This window comes from Amphimedon queenslandica, unplaced genomic scaffold (genome assembly GCF_000090795.2).
Source record: "Amphimedon queenslandica unplaced genomic scaffold, v1.1 AMPQUscaffold_13520, whole genome shotgun sequence".
In the NCBI taxonomy this organism is placed as follows: domain Eukaryota; kingdom Metazoa; phylum Porifera; class Demospongiae; order Haplosclerida; family Niphatidae; genus Amphimedon; species Amphimedon queenslandica.
In genome coordinates this window covers 575,462-595,326 of record NW_003546244.1, presented here as the reverse complement: position 1 = coordinate 595,326, position 19,865 = coordinate 575,462, and the positions used below count along the sequence as shown (strand labels likewise).

At 36.6% G+C, this 19,865-nt stretch overlaps 2 protein-coding genes across 4 annotated transcripts in view; one reads left to right on the top strand and one right to left on the bottom strand.

Moving 5' to 3' along the window:
- The window catches only part of LOC100637903 (histone deacetylase 4-like), an 8,752-nt gene extending 5,235 nt beyond the window's left edge, over positions 1-3,517 (top strand). The window contains exons 12-24 of one of the 3 annotated variants that reach the window (XM_019995495.1): positions 44-97; positions 171-224; positions 521-576; positions 1,978-2,059; positions 2,132-2,251; positions 2,356-2,431; positions 2,490-2,529; positions 2,583-2,701; positions 2,783-2,852; positions 2,912-2,975; positions 3,045-3,129; positions 3,196-3,325; positions 3,384-3,509. In XM_019995495.1, coding sequence (XP_019851054.1) covers positions 44-97; positions 171-224; positions 521-576; positions 1,978-2,059; positions 2,132-2,251; positions 2,356-2,431; positions 2,490-2,529; positions 2,583-2,701; positions 2,783-2,852; positions 2,912-2,975; positions 3,045-3,129; positions 3,196-3,325; positions 3,384-3,402 — 969 coding nt within the window. In that variant the 3' untranslated portion in view covers positions 3,403-3,509. Of the gene's footprint in view, positions 1-43; positions 98-170; positions 225-520; positions 577-1,977; positions 2,060-2,131; positions 2,252-2,355; positions 2,432-2,489; positions 2,530-2,582; positions 2,702-2,782; positions 2,853-2,911; positions 2,976-3,044; positions 3,130-3,195; positions 3,326-3,383 lie in introns of all 3 variants that reach the window. The other 2 variants (XM_011405165.2, XM_019995491.1) reach the window with 2 other exon arrangements.
- A 1,472-nt stretch (positions 3,518-4,989) lies between these two features.
- LOC100637779 (transformation/transcription domain-associated protein) overlaps positions 4,990-19,865 on the bottom strand; it is a 31,203-nt gene continuing 16,327 nt past the window's right edge. Inside the window, exons 35-103 of the mRNA XM_019995471.1 lie at positions 18,492-18,641; positions 18,359-18,445; positions 18,211-18,310; positions 18,036-18,157; positions 17,778-17,951; positions 17,644-17,712; positions 17,450-17,569; positions 17,246-17,359; positions 17,111-17,200; positions 16,905-16,975; positions 16,712-16,817; positions 16,599-16,666; positions 16,342-16,543; positions 16,211-16,273; positions 16,052-16,153; positions 15,904-15,986; positions 15,781-15,850; positions 15,649-15,732; positions 15,480-15,587; positions 15,362-15,435; positions 15,206-15,305; positions 15,063-15,155; positions 14,956-15,009; positions 14,700-14,873; positions 14,517-14,628; positions 14,413-14,459; positions 14,266-14,361; positions 14,096-14,173; positions 13,977-14,037; positions 13,840-13,924; positions 13,704-13,790; positions 13,566-13,648; positions 13,322-13,497; positions 12,687-12,829; positions 12,528-12,630; positions 12,359-12,469; positions 12,156-12,305; positions 11,978-12,088; positions 11,800-11,919; positions 11,605-11,748; positions 11,404-11,553; positions 11,237-11,319; positions 11,010-11,177; positions 10,774-10,850; positions 10,559-10,713; positions 10,205-10,419; positions 10,001-10,118; positions 9,834-9,943; positions 9,568-9,679; positions 9,418-9,518; positions 9,248-9,358; positions 8,986-9,109; positions 8,861-8,925; positions 8,644-8,792; positions 8,344-8,586; positions 8,161-8,291; positions 8,017-8,116; positions 7,742-7,958; positions 7,588-7,677; positions 7,443-7,536; positions 7,281-7,388; positions 6,558-6,665; positions 6,382-6,498; positions 6,192-6,314; positions 6,036-6,128; positions 5,837-5,975; positions 5,600-5,793; positions 5,429-5,540; positions 4,990-5,246 (exon numbers count right to left, since the gene is read on the bottom strand). Coding sequence (XP_019851030.1) covers positions 5,137-5,246; positions 5,429-5,540; positions 5,600-5,793; positions 5,837-5,975; positions 6,036-6,128; positions 6,192-6,314; positions 6,382-6,498; positions 6,558-6,665; positions 7,281-7,388; positions 7,443-7,536; positions 7,588-7,677; positions 7,742-7,958; positions 8,017-8,116; positions 8,161-8,291; positions 8,344-8,586; positions 8,644-8,792; positions 8,861-8,925; positions 8,986-9,109; positions 9,248-9,358; positions 9,418-9,518; positions 9,568-9,679; positions 9,834-9,943; positions 10,001-10,118; positions 10,205-10,419; positions 10,559-10,713; positions 10,774-10,850; positions 11,010-11,177; positions 11,237-11,319; positions 11,404-11,553; positions 11,605-11,748; positions 11,800-11,919; positions 11,978-12,088; positions 12,156-12,305; positions 12,359-12,469; positions 12,528-12,630; positions 12,687-12,829; positions 13,322-13,497; positions 13,566-13,648; positions 13,704-13,790; positions 13,840-13,924; positions 13,977-14,037; positions 14,096-14,173; positions 14,266-14,361; positions 14,413-14,459; positions 14,517-14,628; positions 14,700-14,873; positions 14,956-15,009; positions 15,063-15,155; positions 15,206-15,305; positions 15,362-15,435; positions 15,480-15,587; positions 15,649-15,732; positions 15,781-15,850; positions 15,904-15,986; positions 16,052-16,153; positions 16,211-16,273; positions 16,342-16,543; positions 16,599-16,666; positions 16,712-16,817; positions 16,905-16,975; positions 17,111-17,200; positions 17,246-17,359; positions 17,450-17,569; positions 17,644-17,712; positions 17,778-17,951; positions 18,036-18,157; positions 18,211-18,310; positions 18,359-18,445; positions 18,492-18,641 — 7,902 coding nt within the window. The 3' untranslated portion in view covers positions 4,990-5,136. The remainder of the gene's footprint in view (positions 5,247-5,428; positions 5,541-5,599; positions 5,794-5,836; positions 5,976-6,035; positions 6,129-6,191; positions 6,315-6,381; positions 6,499-6,557; positions 6,666-7,280; positions 7,389-7,442; positions 7,537-7,587; positions 7,678-7,741; positions 7,959-8,016; positions 8,117-8,160; positions 8,292-8,343; positions 8,587-8,643; positions 8,793-8,860; positions 8,926-8,985; positions 9,110-9,247; positions 9,359-9,417; positions 9,519-9,567; positions 9,680-9,833; positions 9,944-10,000; positions 10,119-10,204; positions 10,420-10,558; positions 10,714-10,773; positions 10,851-11,009; positions 11,178-11,236; positions 11,320-11,403; positions 11,554-11,604; positions 11,749-11,799; positions 11,920-11,977; positions 12,089-12,155; positions 12,306-12,358; positions 12,470-12,527; positions 12,631-12,686; positions 12,830-13,321; positions 13,498-13,565; positions 13,649-13,703; positions 13,791-13,839; positions 13,925-13,976; positions 14,038-14,095; positions 14,174-14,265; positions 14,362-14,412; positions 14,460-14,516; positions 14,629-14,699; positions 14,874-14,955; positions 15,010-15,062; positions 15,156-15,205; positions 15,306-15,361; positions 15,436-15,479; positions 15,588-15,648; positions 15,733-15,780; positions 15,851-15,903; positions 15,987-16,051; positions 16,154-16,210; positions 16,274-16,341; positions 16,544-16,598; positions 16,667-16,711; positions 16,818-16,904; positions 16,976-17,110; positions 17,201-17,245; positions 17,360-17,449; positions 17,570-17,643; positions 17,713-17,777; positions 17,952-18,035; positions 18,158-18,210; positions 18,311-18,358; positions 18,446-18,491; positions 18,642-19,865) is intronic.

The following is a 19,865-nucleotide window of genomic DNA, read 5'->3' as shown; positions in this document are numbered from 1 at the left end:
CTCTCATCTTTATTGTACTTGTTGTTGTTTTTATGAATGACAGGTGGACACAGATACTTACTGGAATGACCAACATACTTCGAATGCAGCTAGAATGGTGAGGGGTGGGGGTCAGACAAGGAATAGAAATGCATATAATGTGGATATGATTTGTTTGTCTTCCTTTTTAGGCGGTTGGCTCTGTCATTGAGTTAGCTGATAAGATTGTCAATGGAGACATACAAGTAATAGTTGTGTACATTTGTTAATGCACTTTGTATTCCACTTTTAATTTCCTGTGCTTATTTTAGTAAAATGCTAAATTAAATTTAGTGTTACTGAATTAGGGTATTCACATACATGTACTAACATCATTACTTAATTATTAATAATAATAGTTGTGTGTGTGTGTGTGTGTAGCTAAAATGAAGAATACATTGTCTTTGTACATTAATGGAAAGCAGTGCTCGAGTAATTAAAAGTGTACTTAAGCTATACGTACATTGTATATCAATTACATGTACTCACTCTGTCTCTTTAGAATGGGTTTGCTCTCATTAGGCCACCTGGACATCACTCGCTGCAGAATCAAGCTATGTTAGTTTGCATTTATTGATTATTATTATTATTATTATTATTATTATTAGTATTATTATTATTATTATTATTATTATTATCAGCCAGCTAGGGTGTAAAGAAATGCCCCATGTCCTGGCCAATAAGCATGCAATCGAAAAAATGTTACTTGAAAATTATTTGTCGGAATCAGCTCAAACTTTCTGCATAGCATAAGGACATCAATATGTATCAGAAAATGTAATAAAAATTTGGGGTGACTTCAGACCCATTTTTCAGAAAAAACCATGGGCTATAGTACAGGGTATTTTTCAGAAATTGGCCCATTTTTAAAATGGCCATAACTCGAAAAATTGAAGTCGGAATTGGTTCAAACTTTCTACATAGCATAAGGACATCAATATGTATGAGAAAATGTAATAAAAATTTGGAATGATTTCGGACCCATTTTTTGGAAAAAACCATGGGCTATAGTACAGGGTATTTTTCAGAAATCGGCCCGTTTTTAAAATGGCCATAACTCGAAAAATTGAAGTCGGAATTGGCTCAAACTTTCTACACAGCATGAGGACATCAATATGTATCAGAAAATGTAATAAAAATTTGGGATGATTTCGGACCCATTTTTTGGAAAAAACCATGGGCTATAGTACAGGGTATTTTTCAGAAATCGGCCCGTTTTTAAAATGGCCATAACTCGAAAAATTGAAGTCGGAATTGGCTCAAACTTTCTACATAGCATAAGGACATCAATATGTATGAGAAAATGTAATAAAAATTTGGGATGATTTCGGACCCATTTTTTGGAAAAAACCATGGGCTATAGTACAGGGTATTTTTCAGAAATCGGCCCGTTTTTAAAATGGCCATAACTCGAAAAATTGAAGTCGGAATTGGCTCAAACTTTCTACATAGCATAAGGACATCAATATGTATGAGAAAATGTAATAAAAATTTGGGATGATTTCGGACCCATTTTTTGGAAAAAACCATGGGCTATAGTACAGGGTATTTTTCAGAAATCGGCCCGTTTTTAAAATGGCCATAACTCGAAAAATTGAAGTCGGAATTGGCTCAAACTTTCTACACAGCATGAGGACATCAATATGTATCAGAAAATGTAATAAAAAATTGGGGTGATTTTCGAGTCAATTTTTGAAAAAACCATGGGATATAGTACAGGGCATTTTTCACAAATTGGCCTGTTTTTTTAAATGGCCATAACTCAAAAAATTGAGGTTTGAATTGGCTCAAACTTGCTTCATAGCATAAGAACATTATTATTATTATTATTATTATTATTATTATTATTATTATTATTATTATTATTATTATTGTTGTTGTTATTATTATTTATTATTATTTATTATTATTACTATTATTAATTATCATTGTGTTAATATGTACACCATTTTATTCCAGGGCCTTTTGCTATTTCAATAACATTGCACTAGCAGCAAAAGCAATGATTGCTAAGAATAAGAAGGTTGCCATCGTTGACTGGGTAAGTAGTAATAGATTAAAACATAATATAAATTTATATTTGCCTTCAATTCACTCTTACATACCACAACAGGACATTCATCATGGCAATGGCACACAGCAGATATTCTATGACAACCCTGCTGTACTCTTTATCTCGCTCCATCGTTATGACAATGGGACCTTTTTTCCAGGGACGGGGAGGCCAGAAGAGGTATGTTAGTTATCCGAGGAGCGCTCCTCAGAATCAGCTCAAACATTCTACAGATGAATCCCAATAAAATGTCCTTATTATAACACATTTTTTGTTATATGTAGGTTGGTTCTGGGGGTGGTACTGGTTATAATGTTAACATTGCATTCAGTGGAAAGCAAAGCTTTCAAGGAGTGACTAGTAAGAAATGATCTGAAAGTGGTACGTGAGTTGATTCTCTTTTTTTGTTTCTTTTTAGCTTCAAACTTTGGCGATCCTGAGTATTTAGCTGCCTTCAGGTTAGTTAGTAATTTATCTAACTTAGTCATAATTTCTCTTTTTTTCTTCCCAGGAGTGTAGTCATTCCAATATTAAGAAGTCATAATCCTGACATTATTTTAGTATCTGCTGGTTTCAATGCTACCAATGGTCACCCACCCACACTTGGAGGATACTCGGTCACTCCAAAATGTAAATAATAATAATAATAATGGTTATAATTATTGTCATTATTATTATTATTATTATTATTATTATTATTATTATTATTAGGCTATGCACACTTGACCAGGATGTTGATGAACTGTGGGAATGGACGAGTTGCCATAGCTCTGGAGGGCGGGTAAGCTATTTTTATTATTATGATTATTGTGATTATTTTTATTTTATGTTGGCTCTTAGGTTTGAGCTAATGTCCTTGTGTGAATCAGCTGAGGCCGTCATGAGAGCTTTATTGTTTGAAAATGTATGTTGCATAATGTCTCTCCCCTCCCTCCCCTCATTCTACATATCCTATTTATTAACATTCTTATAGTTGCCTCCATTGGATGCTGCATCGCTGACCAGAGGTCCCCAACCAACTGCAGTAGCTTCCATAGAAAAAACAATTGCATGTCAAAGTAAACAAAAAGTTATTTAAAACTACTTCCTTTTCGTCCCGTCTCTCCTTTCTCTCTTTTTCTCAGAGCCGTATTGGTCCTGTCTCCAGCAATCAGTTCCTATTCTAAATATGTCTCAGGCTGAGGCTGAAAGATGCGATGAAACAGTTGCTGCACTTGCCTCTCTCTCCATGAGTGGCAGTAAAGGAGGCATGAAGTAAAGCATGCATAGTCTCAATGAATGACTTAATAGTTTGATTATTTCTAATTTCTAGATCTCCAATTACCTCCTAATTTTGATGAATTTTTATTTCCTATTATTATTTCAATTATTATTGTGTCATTTCAATGGTATTTTAAATTTTTTTAAAATGCACGGCTTGTAATTTTGTTTACTTGCATTATGGAATGAGTTATGCACACATACACATGCATAGATAGTAGAAATGTTGGTTGTTCATCTTTCAAAAATTTTAAAAGTAAAAAACATGAAATGAAAATTTATGCATGTAAACTAAAATAATGCCAAAACTGAAGTCTAACATGCATTATTTAATATATAATTCATAAAATGTAACAGGAGTATCTTCATTGCTTGTTGCTTCATCTCCACACACCCTCAGCTCAAGGTAGTCAGTAGTGGTAGTGTTTAGTATCTTATTGAACCATGGAAGACCAGGAGCTGCACAACAAACACCTTCAAGACTACCACATCCTTTACCATCCCACAATGGATCAGATGTATAGAATATGTGCTTCCATCTACCATCAGTAGCAGGATTACCAGATTCACAGAAGTAGTCATTACCAATGAAAGACTGAAGAGTTGAGTTTTGAAGGCTACCTTGAGAACAAGGACAAAGGTACCGACCATCATGTCTCACAAAAATGAAACTGTCGGTTACTCCAGCCATTAGTGTCCAGACATGTTGACGAGGAGACCCACGAGTGATACTAACACCATCAGCATAATAAGAATTAATATCATTGTGCTGTGGTGTAATGACACTACCATATGTTTCATTAATGAAATTGCCTGGATAAGCTCCATCAGGTGATGCATACTGATATCCCACTACTCTACCACACACTTGAGAGTAACTGATACCATTAGATGGAAACTGAACTGATGTACAAGTGCCTTCAGTTGAATTGGCTCTACCACAAGCTCTAACTCCTCCTGACTGATACAGTCTAAACCCAGGAGGACAGTTCTGTGTAGAGTCAGTCATATCCAGATATGCTAGTCTTGTCCATCCTCCTCCTGAACCACACAGCTCCTCCATATTACAGTAAACATTCTTTATTTCTCCTTCATATACAATATTGTAGTTCTTTGAAGAACTGTTTGGCCAATACTTCTTTACTTCCTTGCAAGATGATACTCTATCCTCTTTAGAACAGGACTGTACAGCTACTGTAGTACCACTGCAGGTTGAACTGATTATTAAAACGGCGACATAAAGTAGCGGCATTATAGACCAGACTTTCTTTCTGGAGCAGCTCCACTTCTTTGCATTCGGGGGTAACGTGAGACTACGTGACTTTCACGCTTTAAGAATGATTTGGAAAGTGGCCAGCTCGAATATTTAAACAAAACAGTACAGCTGCATAAACCTTCCAAGTGTAGGTGGGCTGTTTTGGATTCTGTGGTTAGCATGGTTTCTATCTCTAGGATTGTTGCAAAGGCTGTTGTATGGCTATATGGAAACCAGGCCTTTAATGTGACTGTATGATACAACACAGTACTGGTCTCGACATACCTCAATTTAGATAGTCCTCCTTTGAAATTCATAGATTGGTTTATGAATTGGTTTGCAAGGTCTGTGCAATTTGTTGTACCTAAATCTACATTCTACAGCAAAGCCTAGACTTACTTTAGCACTCAAAAAATAAGATTGAACATAAATCTAGATTTGCATCAAAATTATTTTATCTGTTTTTGTTGTGTGTGGCAATGTAATAAGGACAAATGAAAATAGATGGTTGCATGAATGTCAGTGTAGGAATTAAATTGAGTAATGTTTCTTATAGCCATGGGTTCCAGGCAGGATCCATGCGACAGATATTGTCTAAATTAGAAGCTGCAGAGATGAGAGTTGAGACCTGTGACTTCCCAGTTTCAAAATCAGCCAAATCTGAAAAAAATGGTTTAGGTTATTATTAACAAACAACTACAAAGCTGCATAGTTTAGCTACATGTATAGTACAACAAAATTTTAAAAATAACTTTTAACATGCACAAGACATTACTATCTACTCCTCTTCTACAAGATATTTCCTTTGACAACAAGTAGAGTACTATCAATTTGCTGCTTACTAAATAGTCTTGTCAATGTAATATCAACAGCATCATTGACAAACGGAGTGACCATCTCACTGCTCACATCAGCCAAACTAACAAAATGTCCTTCTGCTTCTTCTTGCTTCCTCTAAAATAATAATAATTATAATTATTGAAAAAGAGACATGCAACTTTCAAGCTCCTTACTTTACTCCATGCAATAAATTCGTCTCTGAATAGTGCCAGGAGTATGCTCTCAATGCTGTACTGTGGTTGAACCAGTACCCTTGCCACTGCCACCATGCTCATGTATAGCGGGCCACTTATACCAATGGGAGACAAGAAGGACTGAATGTTTGGTGTTAGCCTGAATGGAACAGCACGATTTGCATCTAGTGCACCTAAAATGGAGAGATATTACTATTTATGCAAATACTCCCTTACCTTCATTGTTGATCTCAAATTTATAAAATGTTTGAGTCAGGCAGCCTGAACTACGCGATATTTGAAACATCTCCAGATCAAGACGAGACAAGTGAAACACAAACTCTGCCAGACCAACAAGAGCCAACTGTCTAGTAATCTAAAACATCAAAAAAGTACAATATGTAAAGAGTGATAATAATGCATGCATTTATTATACCTGCTTCCTCAGAGTCCAGAAGTCGGTAAGTGATGCACAACTCTTCTCTGCCCAGTCCCTAATTATACTAGTAGGAGCATGAGCCATTTGTATCTGAGAGATAATTATTAAAGAAGGCAAGAGGAAAAGTAATGACAAAATTCAAGGGTGCCATACCTGACTGAACATGTTTTTTATTGTAGTGAGATTTATCTTTTCCCCACGAGTTTGTAGTGCAGCCAGCCTCTCATAGTACAGAGTAATCAATATGTCCCAGTCTTGATTTTGACTATTACAATACTGAATGAATAAAAGAAGAAAAAACAAGGCCATTAAAGAGAGAGACTATATATAATTAATAATATACTTGTTTAAAGATGTCACTGAGTGAGAGTATTGATACATCATCCTCAAGGAGCCTCATCTGAGGAGAAAGAGCTACAACCTTTGGGACACTGAACTGCAAATGTCTTTTGCAAGTTTCCTAGAAATAAAAAATGGCAGCAATTGCTCACGAACATGTAACATTATTATCATATATACCTTCTCCTTCTTTAGACTATAATTCAATAGTCTGAACAGCTGAAGTACTCTCTCCTCTCTTCTGTTCTTGCTTGCTTGTACATCATTCAATACAAGATAAGGATAAATCTATAATCATAAGAGGAAAAGTAATGGCATTGTGCAGGATCAATTGCAATATGTAAGAATTAAGAAACAGGGCTTCGAACAGAATTTTGGCATAGGATTATCAATTTGCTCAAAAATTGGGCCAGTAGTATTATAAGTACAGGGTATTTGTCAAAAATTAAAAGGAGAGGATTCTCCATTTTAATATTTTTTCCTGATACATATACATCTCCTTATCTTGTGTATCAACTTTGAGCTGATTCCGATCAAATTTGGATTTTTAATGAATTTTTAAAGTTGCTCAAAAATCGGGCCAAAGTCCCTGTACTATAGTACAGGGATTTTGGCCAAATTTTGTCAAAAATGAAAAGGAGAGGATTCTCCATTTTTATAATTTTTTCTAATACATATACATGTACTTATGTTGTGTAGAAAGTTTGAACTGATTCCAATCAAGTTTGGATTTTTTATGAATTTTTAAAGTTGCTCCAAATGCCATGTACTGTATTGTAGTGCTTGTCAGCTCATGAAGCTCATACTGTTTAGCTCACACTTTGTGGGAAGCCTTGGCAGCATCAATAAATACATGTCAAGAAACAAACAAGCTACATGTAGCATAAGATATAAAAACCTCACCTTTCCATTGTCTCCTTGTATATAGAGTCTCCTAACAGTGGTATTGTGCTTTTGTACTATCTCAACTCGTGGCATAAACCTTGCTATCTTCACATAATAGGGCATTGTCTACAATGTACATCAACCATACAATAATAATAATAATAATAATGAATGTTTTACTTGTAGCTCAAGGTGTTCTCCAGGCATTTCTACATCAGCAGTGTTGAGAGAGAAGTTACTCAAGAAACGACATCTGTCTTCAAGTAAGAAAGATCTTAATGGGAAACATGATCAAAAAACTTTCAATATTTCATATATTTTTTACTTTTGCAATGATTTGGTCTTAAGCTCAAGTATTTTAATCCATCTCTTAAGCTTTGTTATCAGGACACTTAATCTCTTTGGGCCAGGAGAGCTGGAAATATAAAAAATTAATAAAATTTCATCACAAATAATCATTCCTCTCCTATAGCCTCTACCTAAAATCAAAATCAGTATCAAATTGATTCTTGAGCCTCTGAAAGGCGGGATCCTGTGCAGCTGCCTGAGCTCTCTTAGTGAGTGCCTCTTGTGATGAGTTGTTTCCAGTGCCAGCAGCTCCTGGCGTCATGTTACTCTGCTCTGCTGTTATCCCAAATGAGCTGACTAGCTTTTGAACGTATTGGAACATTTCCGGCTTAATACGAACACTAGCAACTGAGAGAGAAAGAAAGAGAGAGAGTATAAGAGAGAGAGATTAAAAGATAAGATTTACTGTCTCCTCTGTTCTCAAATGCTTCTTCATAGCAAGCAACCAATCCTTCATTCAACTGTCTGAGTAAATCCTCATACCAACTCTCCCTAAACCAGATTAACTGAGATACGAGTGTTAAACTAAACAGCACATCCAACAATTTACTTGATCCACAATCCCTTCAAGTGCTGATAACAAGGTTGGATGAAGATCCCTCAGTAAGTGCATGATACGACTGCATCTCCACAAAGAAGCAGGAGCTCTGAAAGGAGCACTTTCTGACGGCATCGAAGAATCTATAAAACAAGAATAAAAATATAGCGCGAGCATTAAATATAAACCATTCACCTCCGGAAGGAAGAGGTGGTACAGTTGCTCCTGGAGTGGACGGAGGTTTCGGTTGTTTAGCCTCAGACTCTGTCGGAGTCTGAGGAGGAACTTGAGAGTCGGGAGGTTTACCCAATGAATGGGCGGAGTCAACTTGCATGGGCTCTACCCCGTCCGAAGCTGATGGAGGATTAGGAGTACCGGGCTGAGAGGTAGAGCGAAGGAAAGGAGGAGGAGGGTGAGAGGAGTGGACTTCAGCTTTGACTGAGAATAGACAAGTAATTAATAATAGTAATAATGATGATGAAAATTAGTGCTAACATTTTTCTTTTTGTTCTATCTTCAGTGTTAGATAGAGTGTCCTGATGGGGAAGTATATAGCTTGAGGATAAGCTTTACCAACAGAGCAGAGCAGATTGAGAATGTGAGAGCCTTCATTACGAACTAAACACGTCAAAAGCTGTGGTATCCTAAAAGAGTTGCAGTTACAATAAAGCTTCTCATGTCTTTATTCCTTTTATATAATCCATTCCCTTACCATGGTAGCCAGTGCATAGGGGGTATGCCCATATAATACTTGTCCAATGCTTCAGCTAGTGTCCTCTTTATATAGTAAAATTAATAATAAATAATAAAAAGAATATTTCAAAACAATTCCAGTACCTTCTCATCATCATAGCTGAGTATCCAAATAGTTCTTGCTAGGTACTTCCTGCTCTTAGGTTCACTCTGATGACGGCAAGCATGCAGGAAGCAAGTGAGAGCTGAAACTGCCAATGTAATGTTCCTGTATAAGAAAAATTTTTTTTTGCATAATTGACTCAAAAGAGATGATAGACATTCATAAAACAAAATACAAAAAGTATTTCTAAAGTCTAAGTAATGATAAAATTGAGGTACATGTATGAAAAAATCACGGACTAACTTATCAACAGCAAACAGCTGGTCAAGGAAATCCCCCCAGAGAGCCCAAGCCTTGTACAAGCCATCATGAAGCTGTACTGCAGCACTGAAACATTTATTAGCCTCCTCTGATCTAAAGAAGAGAATAGTTACAATGTATAAGGAATAGAGAGAGAGGAGGGGAGAACTCACTTTCCATACTGTATTAAGAAGGTTCCCTTAAGTGCTAGGAACTCAGATACCATTTCTTTAGAGAAATACTTCAAGTTTGTTGACTCAATAAAATCAAATGCCTAAATATACAATAAAACTTAAAATGTCGATATGTAAATGAGAACTAACCTCTTGTATTTCAGAAGGCTCCATTGTGCTGGCAGTCATTAAATAACATTTAACTTGTTGCCTTATCTTCTGAAATAAGTCAACCACAGGCACACTGGGTATGTTGTGAATCCTACAAAACATGTACAGTATCAATTATATAAAGCTCTTTGTTTTAATTTTAAAAAGTACAAACATGCACATAATAATGCATATCATTACTTTTTATTCTAATCTTAAAAGAGATTTTGTATTTTAAAAGTATCATTCATTGCTACCACCATTACCTGCTAAGCGAGTCCAGACTAACAGTGATGAGTTTCTGTTTCCTAGCAATGCTAGAAAACTGTGTTATACCACCAGCTAAATGATGCACCGCAAGCATAGCTTGATTACTCTATCAATAGACAATACGCATTCAAGTAATACAGCGAATATATCATTGGTATAATACTTGTTCTCCGTGAGAGGTTCCATCATAAGCTTTGATGATGCTCCTAAAGTGTTGCTCTCTCCACAAGAATATGTCACTCCAGTAGCTGAGGTCATCAAAATGATTAGGCAGTCGATTCCTAGAGAGACAAGAAAGAGAGAGTGTACTCATAAATTTTTATCGACTATCTGATAAATTTTTGGACAATAGCAGTCTCATGCTTACTTCCATGTTTTGAATATTGTTTTGACTTCGTTGAGGAATGATTGTCGACTAAGTGATCCGGATTGGAGTCCACTGTGTATCTGTGTAGCTTCCTGCAGCTCAATGATCTGCTGTGAGAGCTGAAGGAGTGGTATATGGGAATTGGAGACAATGTGTGGGAGTCTCCTCCACTGCTTCACACTCTGAATACTAGCAGCTTCTACCAACTTCTCAACCTAAAAATCATATTATTTTTCAATATTTACTGCCGTGAAATACACATACATTTAATTTCTCCTATTAACATTATTTTAAGGTTTAAAATATTTTATTGACAATAATAATCAAATATTTTATTTATTACTATAAACATACAGCATTGAGTCTTTGCTCGTCAGGATAGCAGAGTGCAAGGAACCCTCTCAAGAGGTTGAGTCTGGCACTGTAGCTCTCAGAGCAGATAGGCTCAGCTTGAGTGGAGGCTTCCCTCATTGCAGACCAATCCTGCACCCTCCAGGCATTCTCAAGGACTATGAGAAAAAGAGAATAAATACAAGCCTCAATTTTCATCAATCTCTTCTCTCTATTACCTAAGAAAGGATTGGTCCCACCATGTGCTTTACCAAAATCATTCAATACATCCCATTTACACAACTCCCTTGAGCACCTGTGGGAAGAATTATTATGAGTCAAGTCAAACATTGTATCTATAAGGATCAGGTTTCATTCTGCATGCCCTCATGTAACTTATCTCTTGATTATTATTATATATTAGATATTGAAGCAGCTAGTACAAGCATAATGTGAGTACTGTTCCATTGCTTACTTGCACCAGTGCTCCTCCCATAGTTTATATTCTGGTATCATTGATGGTGGAGCTGGCCCAACATTGTGTAGCTCTCTTGCTCTCGACATTGCCTTTTCATAATGCTCCTGGGCCTGCGAGTATAATCCTTGACACTCGTAAGCAATCGCCACTCTAGTCTCTGGGAATCTAAAGGATACAGAAAGAAGTAAATCATCCTCATGCGACTGAGTCTTTGAGATACTTACCTTGATCTTAGTGTCCATAGTCCAGTCCACATGTCTTCTTCATTAAGGAGAGCATACAATTCTGACAGGGCATTCATTGTTTCCTGAAAATAGAACCTCAAAAATAATTCAAAGCCTCTTAGAATAATATACAGGCCAGATAAAAGGGACATAAATAATTCTTTTACATTTTTGAAAGGGTCTAATAGTTCGTCATTATAGTTCCCATCGTAGGGCGGAGGGTCACGAGGTGTCATTGATAATTCGCCATCAGCTTTAGCTCTGTCCTCTAACAGTATCAAAGACCCGTTCCAATAGTTGTGGATCTTACCCAAATACTAAGAGAGAAGAGAGACAATGAGAGATATCAATGCATAGAGTTGTAATACCTTCAGTAGACATGATCTGATGTGAGGGGTTGGTTTACAAGATAGAACTGCCTCTAGGAAGGTCCCAATAGCACTGGGATGACAGTCCATTTGTATGAGATGAGCTGCACTGCATAGAAATGGGCTCACCTCACCTGAGAGAGCCTAAGGAATGATACAAGGAATGAGTGTATAAGGAAGAGACAGTATTAATACTTGTCTGTGTTGCTCAGGTAAAGCAGACCAAATCTTAGGAAACAGATTAATCCACACGTGATGAGCTAAAGAAGTGCTTTCATGACAGAGTTGAGCCAGAGGCATTGCAAACTGCTGAGTCTAAAAATATCAGTATCATGTTAAGATCAGTATCATGCTGAAAGCCTGAAATACTTACCTGGATATTCTTGCAGTCGCTTAAGAAGGAGACAAGTTTGTTAGTTAGTTTCTCTAGGGCTCCAACTCCTCCTCCTTCTCCTCCCTCTCCCTCCACACCTTCCATTAACTCCTGAGAAAAGACACAAAAAGCAGCAATAATGCTACATTAAAAATACACAGTGTTTTGTATACTGTACCTCTGGTAGCTGTGATGTGATGGTTGGTGGTTCAGATACATCATGAACCAATGGTGTTGTAGTGGGACATATTGAGGATATACAAGGCAGCACTGGAGACATTGGAGACACTTTTAATGGCATCTCTAAATTACCGACTGATATTATCAGCTAAGAATAAATAATTTAAAAATGAGGAGTACACAATATATTAAAGTATACACCTCAATGCACTGTTTGATCCAGAAGTGTCCTCCACAATGTTCCCAATTCTGTGAGCACATTATATACAACAGCCTATCATAGAGTCGCTGTTGGACACTTCTCTCAAAAACCTACAAGATTTTATTTAAAATAAAAAAGGAGAGGGATGTAGTGGCGTCCAGTTACTACCTCAAAGAACTTGGTTCTAATGGAGACTTGAGGACATCGGAGGCCGCAAAGGAAAGCCGGCTCTAACTTAGCAGTCAATTCATTTGAGCTTAAATGATCATCTCTTAATAATTCAATGATGAGTATAATAATGAATGTAGAAGGAGCTTCATGACTTACTTGTATACAAATAGAACTGTATCAAGGAACATGGCCATTAGCTCAAGGTCATCAGGGAACCTTTTCTCAAAGAAACTCATCATCCGAGAGAGGAGGAGAGACTTCTCTCGTATACTTGGACCAGAATGAGACGGTAAATCATACTAGGGAGATTGGAGGAGGTTCAGGAATAAACACCTGAGACATCAGGCAAAAGTACATGCTTTTTGAAGTAACTTAAAAATTCGTAAAAAATGTAAATGTGATCAGAATTAGCTCAAACTTTCTACACAACATAAGTACATGTATATGCATCAGGAAAAATTATAAAAATGGAGAATTCTCTCCTTTTCATTTTTGGTGAAATTTGGCCAAAGACACTGTACTATAGTACAGGGATTTTGACCTGATTTTGGAGCATCTTTAAAAATTCGTAAAAAATCTAAATGTGATCGGAATTAGCTCAAACTTTCTACACAACACAAGAACAAGTATATGTATCAGGAAAAATGATAAAAATGGAGAATTCTCTCCCTTTCATTTTTGGCAAAATTTGGCCCAACACACAGTACATTGTCCTTTGCCAAATTTTGAAGCAACTTTCAATACTAATTTATCCTTTTGTTTATATCATGCAAAAATAAAAAAAAACTTACTCTATTCTTGACCCAATCATCAACCGTTCGAGCTATTGATTTCAATAGTTTAATATCGGTTGATTTCTCAATGAGAGACGTTAGAATATTAAAGAACGCCTTGCGGCAGTCCTGTGGCATTGCAGTGACTCTTAACTTGCACATATCAATACTTAACTGAAGGAGCTCTGAAACAGCTGAAAAACAGAGGAGGAGGAAGAGGGGGAAGAATAGAATAAGAAAAAGTACAAAAAGAAAGTCGTACTTTGAATCTCTGCAGTTGAGTTTGAGGACAGCAGGTGCTCTTTGTGAAGTTTCTGCATTACTTTAACAAAAGGGACCAAAAACCTTAAGAAGTAGAGACAAAGCATTGAATGCATAGTCCATCTCTGATTCATTTTACTTGTCTATATAAGTAGGATCATTAACACAGCAAGCTTTGAGTATCATCAGTGTACAGTTAAGATTGGTACTAGCTGAAGTACTGGCCCTAATGAAGGGAAGGAGGATACAAAAGTGATGAAGGAGATGTTGATTACTTCTCATAAGTTGTCAATCCTTCGAAGACTGTTCTCTGCAAATTCGAATAAAGTTGATCCAATTCATCATGACCTGGTCCAGACACTAACAAAAATAAATAAATGAATACGTAAATAAATAAATAATATAGTAATACCTAATTCACTGGTGAACATCTTAATGAGTCGTGAGAGGAATGAGTGCAAATACCTTACAACCTAAATCAACATTTAGAGAGACACGTGCTCCTTACAATTAATGCACAATTAACATTACCTTAGTATTGTTTGATGTCATGCAGAAATGAAGACCTCTATTGAGGCTCTTGAAACCAGACAGCAACACATTAGGAGGCTGAGAGAGAGAGAAAGGGACGGAAAGGTAGAGAGATGTGTGAGGCAATTAAACACAAGTATGAGTCTATACATGTATGCGTGTAATCTTACCAAAACGTTAATAAGGAATAACAGGATTTCAAGTGCAGTACAGACATTGACATATGTAGAATTACTGGCAGCAGCATTTGACGGATCAACTTGAGACTACAAAAAAAATAATATTTCATTTTTTGCGTTCTCATGATAAAGTCTTACTATTGTTTCTAGTAGCTTGCCGAACCATGAAAGCTTCACATCAATGCCTAGTACATACAGTATATGATCATACAATGTCCTCCCTCTCTCTCTCTCTCACTCACTAGGCCATAGGTCTGGCTTCAGGGCAGTCCGTATCAGCGAGACACATCTCTTTGAGAGCTGTTCAGCAGGATTAGGTGAAGTAGCATTACCAGGAACCTGTGTATCATTAACCTGTTAAGAAAAGACATAGGAAGACATAGTAAATAGAAAAATAATGACAAAATTAAAAAATTTTTCCTTACCTGACATGCTAGTCTTATTAAGAAGTTAATGATGGAGTCAGCATGTTGCTTGTCAAGTGGCCATGTTGGATCAGCCACTTGAGCCTGACTCCTCTGTCTCTTTAGCTCAGCTCCACCTCCTCCTCCATTACCTGATCCAGCAGTACCATCACTACCTGACCTCTTTAATCCCAACTGTAAGAACAACAACAACAACAACAACAATACCAACAACAACAATAATACTTATAATATTAGTAATTATTGAATAGCTTACACCACTTGTTACAGCAGTAGAAGCTGTATCTTTCATAATTTCCATTGGTTCACCCTGATAAGAGATGCCCACAATATACGAATTATCGTAAATATCATTTTTCTCACGTCCATTTCCTGTGCTTCTTTGGCTCTCTGGAATTCCCACTTTATGATAACTTCAGTCAAATCCACAGCCAGTCTCCTCTGCTCTAGTGTAGCCTGAGATATATAGATCAATATATGACAGTAAATAATGATCAGGTGCTTACATTGCTGGTCAGACCAAGCCTTTGCATTGAAGAGACCATGTGCTGCACTAGATGCTGTCTCACTGGATAATATACTTTATAATGTCTACATAACAACTGACTGAGAGAGAGAGAGAGAGAGAGTCAGTGAGGAGTCCTAGTCGAAAAGAGTCTTACAGTATGTGTATTAGTTGTGCCATTGTCTGTCCTTCTTCAACAATGATCTTCTTTGTCCAGTGAACAAGAGTTGCCTACAACAGCAAGTCAAGACAGGCCCAGTCTATTATACACTTACATTGGCATCTTCCATCCTAACTGGGACTACAGGGGTCAGTATGTCCAGTGCTTGCCTAACTATAGCTCTCGCCTCAATTGCATGTGCTTTCAATAAACTATGAAACACCTACATAAATAGATGTAATAGTATTTAGTATAATAATGAGGTTTTTATTATAGTTCTTTACTTGTAATACAATCCTCTTGTGAATGGCAAACTTTGAAATGATATGAGCCAGTAAAAGATGACCATGATACTTGGTAGCAGGATCCTAATAAAGAGAGATACGTGTCTGTATAAGCTACTGATGCAGACTCACCACACATTGCTTGGGTAGAAGGCAAGGCCAAGCAAATGTCATCAATCTCCTTAGCTTAGCACCTTGCTTCCTACAGGACAGAGAGGGACAATTGTACAGCTAATGCATATGAAGCTCTTTTACTTGTTATTAGAGTCGTGTATATGAGGGGCAGCATGTTCTACCAGCAATGATGAGAACTGGAGCAGTAAAATACACACAGAGTCCTACAAAGCATAAGAAAATAAAATAAATGTTATCAACGTATAAATGCATCTAGTTATTAGCTCACAGAGCTTCCAAAGGGTTTGTCAGGATTGATGACTTTACTGATGAACACACTGATAATGTTAGTGTCACTGTCCCTCTCTGGATCAGGTGGACCACCTAACAACTGAAGGAGATTCAAGAGACATAATAATTATATTTATAATAGGACACAAGTGGTTACTTCATCTCTCTCTCCTTCTTCAAATGAAAAAGTGAAAACTGGAATGAGTATATACTGCAATATCTGATATAAAGAAAGAAAGGCAATAGACATAAAGAGGAGAATGAGAGAGGAGAGTAATATCAGATTACCTTTGCCTTTAATTCTTGCAAATAATCAGACAAAGAGAATATTTCGACAAATTTGAAAAAGACGGCTCTCTTTTGCTCAATAGTGTACTGCTTAGCCACTTCATTCTCAAGGTAAGACTTGAGGAATGGGAAAGAGGTAACATGTCTAAACATGAACACCTTTAGCAGATAGAAAAGAGTTTCAATGTCATCCTTATGATACCTATTATAAAAATACAGAGAGAATTTAAAGAAAGGTACATATAAAAATTCATTACTTGCAATAAAGAAGTAAGCAATTGACAAGCATTGAGCACTCCTGCCAATGACTGAGTGGAACAGCATCCTAAACAAGACTAATGACAAGAATATACGTATACCTACTGCTTACCTTGGTGATTAATGAGTGGTATGAATCTGATAACCATATTGCCTTCAAATGCTTTATGACCTCTCCTTTATCTTTTATCCACTCTTCTCTCTCTTCCAATAGGAAGCTATCAAAGTACAAAAAACATATGTTGATAAAATAAGAGTCAGTCTCAATAATGATAATAATAAATACGTGAGTTGTCATAATTTACTGGAATAATGAAATTCCTTGATACTGCAGTTCTGCTTTCTTTTGAATTGATGCATCATCAGTGCCAGCAGCCTAAAAGTAAAATTTAAATAAAATAAGTAGCTGGCATGGATTTAGCTAGGTTTCATTAGTATACTGTGCTACTATGCTATCTTTAGTATACTACACCATCTCTAGTATATTATTAGTATACTACAGTATACTCACCGGTTGTCTAAAAGTGGCATCTATGAGTTTCTGTGGATTAGAGTACAAATGTTCCTTCAGTGGCTTCCCATCTTTATGCTTCAAAAAATACTACAAAAGCTATTAAATGAAGCTACAACCCTAAACTCCACCCACCTGCAGTATCCTACTGATCGTGATATCGGACAAATGACTGAGAAAAAATTCCATCGAAAGAGAAGTGAATCGTAAGGTAAACTTCAACAATGGTTCACGAAACGGACTACTCAACTAAAAATAGAGAATCAAGAGATATTAGGGACAAAAATGCACAGTAGTAATTCATTATATATTCTATACATATCAGTGATATTATTGTACCTCAGTCCCTAGTGCCTTCTCAGCTTTGATGCAAAGGCTGATGAGTGGATCAAACAGTTTGAATGATGAAGCAGGAAGCATGTGAAACATATCCAATATCAATATACAAACTTGGACCTCCTACAATAAATAATATATGGTATACACATACATGTACACTGCATGAAAGTGGTGCAGGGTCAATTTGGTCTTACTTCTCCTCTTCTGACTGGCTTGGATTGTGAATTATTAACAATTACTTCAACCCATCTCTTGAGATGAGCCTAATGTATCAAGAAAGAGAAAGAGAGAGAGAGACTGTTACTATTATCATTCATTAAAGTCTAACCAGTAGTGATTCACACATCTTCTCATTGAAAGACGTAGGAAACAGTTCAACCATATGAGTCAACCTCTGAAGCAAGGTTGGGTTAAGGTTCCTAAAGTCTCCTAGCATCATTAACAACGGCCTAAGTGCACTGTGGACCAGCTCTATATCACTCTGTGATGTGTCTGACATAAACTAATATTAATAGGAGAGCATAAAATGATATAAAGTAGACATCACAGCAATCCTTAAAAACTGACATTAAATAAATACTCATACCTTTCTCATTGCTTCCTTTCCGGCATTCTGAAGCTCAACAGAATTAGAATTGATGGCTTTATAGAGAGCACCAAAGATCCTCTCTCTCATTTCGGTAAGATAAGTACAAGCAGCAAGAGCAGCTTAAGAGATTGAGGGATAAGAGCCACGTGTGTACCTATACACATTATCTTACCCAGGCCACTGATCTTTAGAGGGACTAGACTCTGAACTCCTTTATAACAAGGAGACTTAGCTAATGCTGCATCATCACCTTCACCACACAATGTAATCAACTGCATGCACATGAAAGAGAATGCACATATAGCAAATAGAGTGCTTACTTCTTGAAAAAAAACCTTGTGCTCTGGAACTGATAAGTTGATTGAAAATAAACGTGGACTTAAGTTGCAACAAAATGTGTATCCATCCTAATAATACAAATAACACATGACCAATAGATACATGGATAAGTACCATTAGTGCTATCTGAGTATTGATTGGTTGATGCTTCAGTAGGTGCTTCTTAGGCGGTATCATATCAATGAGTAGCTCTTTATGAGGTTCAATGATTGATGCTACTGTCCTCCCAGTCACTTCCTTTAGTAACAGTAAACTGGAATGAGCCTACAAAAGGAATGGAGGAGACAATCAATGATGGAAAATACCGAGCATTTAGAATTGTTTTCATGCAAGTAGGGCCATAATGAAGAACAGATGTAATGCTTGATATGAGACAAAATCACCAGATAGTGAAAAATGGACCTCCATAAAATTCATATTCCTTGAATTTTGTGATTCTGTCTTACTTTCAATAATTACAACACTTGAAAAATACAGAGATATTAACTTAATATAGAACTAGAAGACTCCAGCATGCATAAAAACGACAATGATAGATAATAATGATTTCACAGTTCAAGTGCAAAACCACAAATCACAATATTTACAACTAAAATTAGAAAAGGATGTGACGTTTATTTCAGATGAAAAATATGTCATTTGATTACTTTAAAGTGACCTTTAATTACGGGTACAATTAATGCTGTAGCTTCCTATATAAGTGGACTATTCAAACCAGCTATAACAGAAATACAATGAAGTCTGTGCTATTCTGTACTATTGTGCTAAATCTGCTAATAATCAGTTCAGCTACAGTACCTCTACAATCCTGTTCTAATGGGGATAGAATATCATCTTGCAAGATAATAAAGAAGTACTGGCCAAACAGTTCTTCAAAGAACTACAATATTGAATATGAAGGAGAAATAAAAAATGTTTACTGTAATATGGAGGAGCTGTGTGGTTCAGGAGGAGGATGGACAAGACTAGCATATCTGGATATGACTGACTCTACACAGAACTGTCCTCCTGGGTTTAGACTATACCAGTCAGGAGGAGTTAGAGCTTGTGGTAGAGCAACATCAAGTGGAGGCAGTTGTACATCAGTTCAGTTTCCATCTAATGGTATCAGTTACTCTCAAGTGTGTGGTAGAGTAGTAGGATATCAATATGCTACACCTGATGCAGCTTATCCAGGCTATTTCACAGGTGAAACATATGGTAGTGTCATTAAGCCAACTCACAATGATATTAATTCTTATTATGCTGATGGTGTTAGTATCACTCGTGGGTCTCCTCGTCAACATGTCTGGACACTAATGGTTGGAGTAACTGACAATTCCATTCATGATGATGGTCGGTATCTTTGTCCTTGTTCTCAAGGTAGCCTTCAGAACTCAACTCTTCAGTCTTTCATTGGTAATGACTACTTCTGTGAATCTGGTAATCCTTCTACTGATGGTTCTGCTCAATTCATACTCTACACATCTGATCCATTGTGGGATGGTA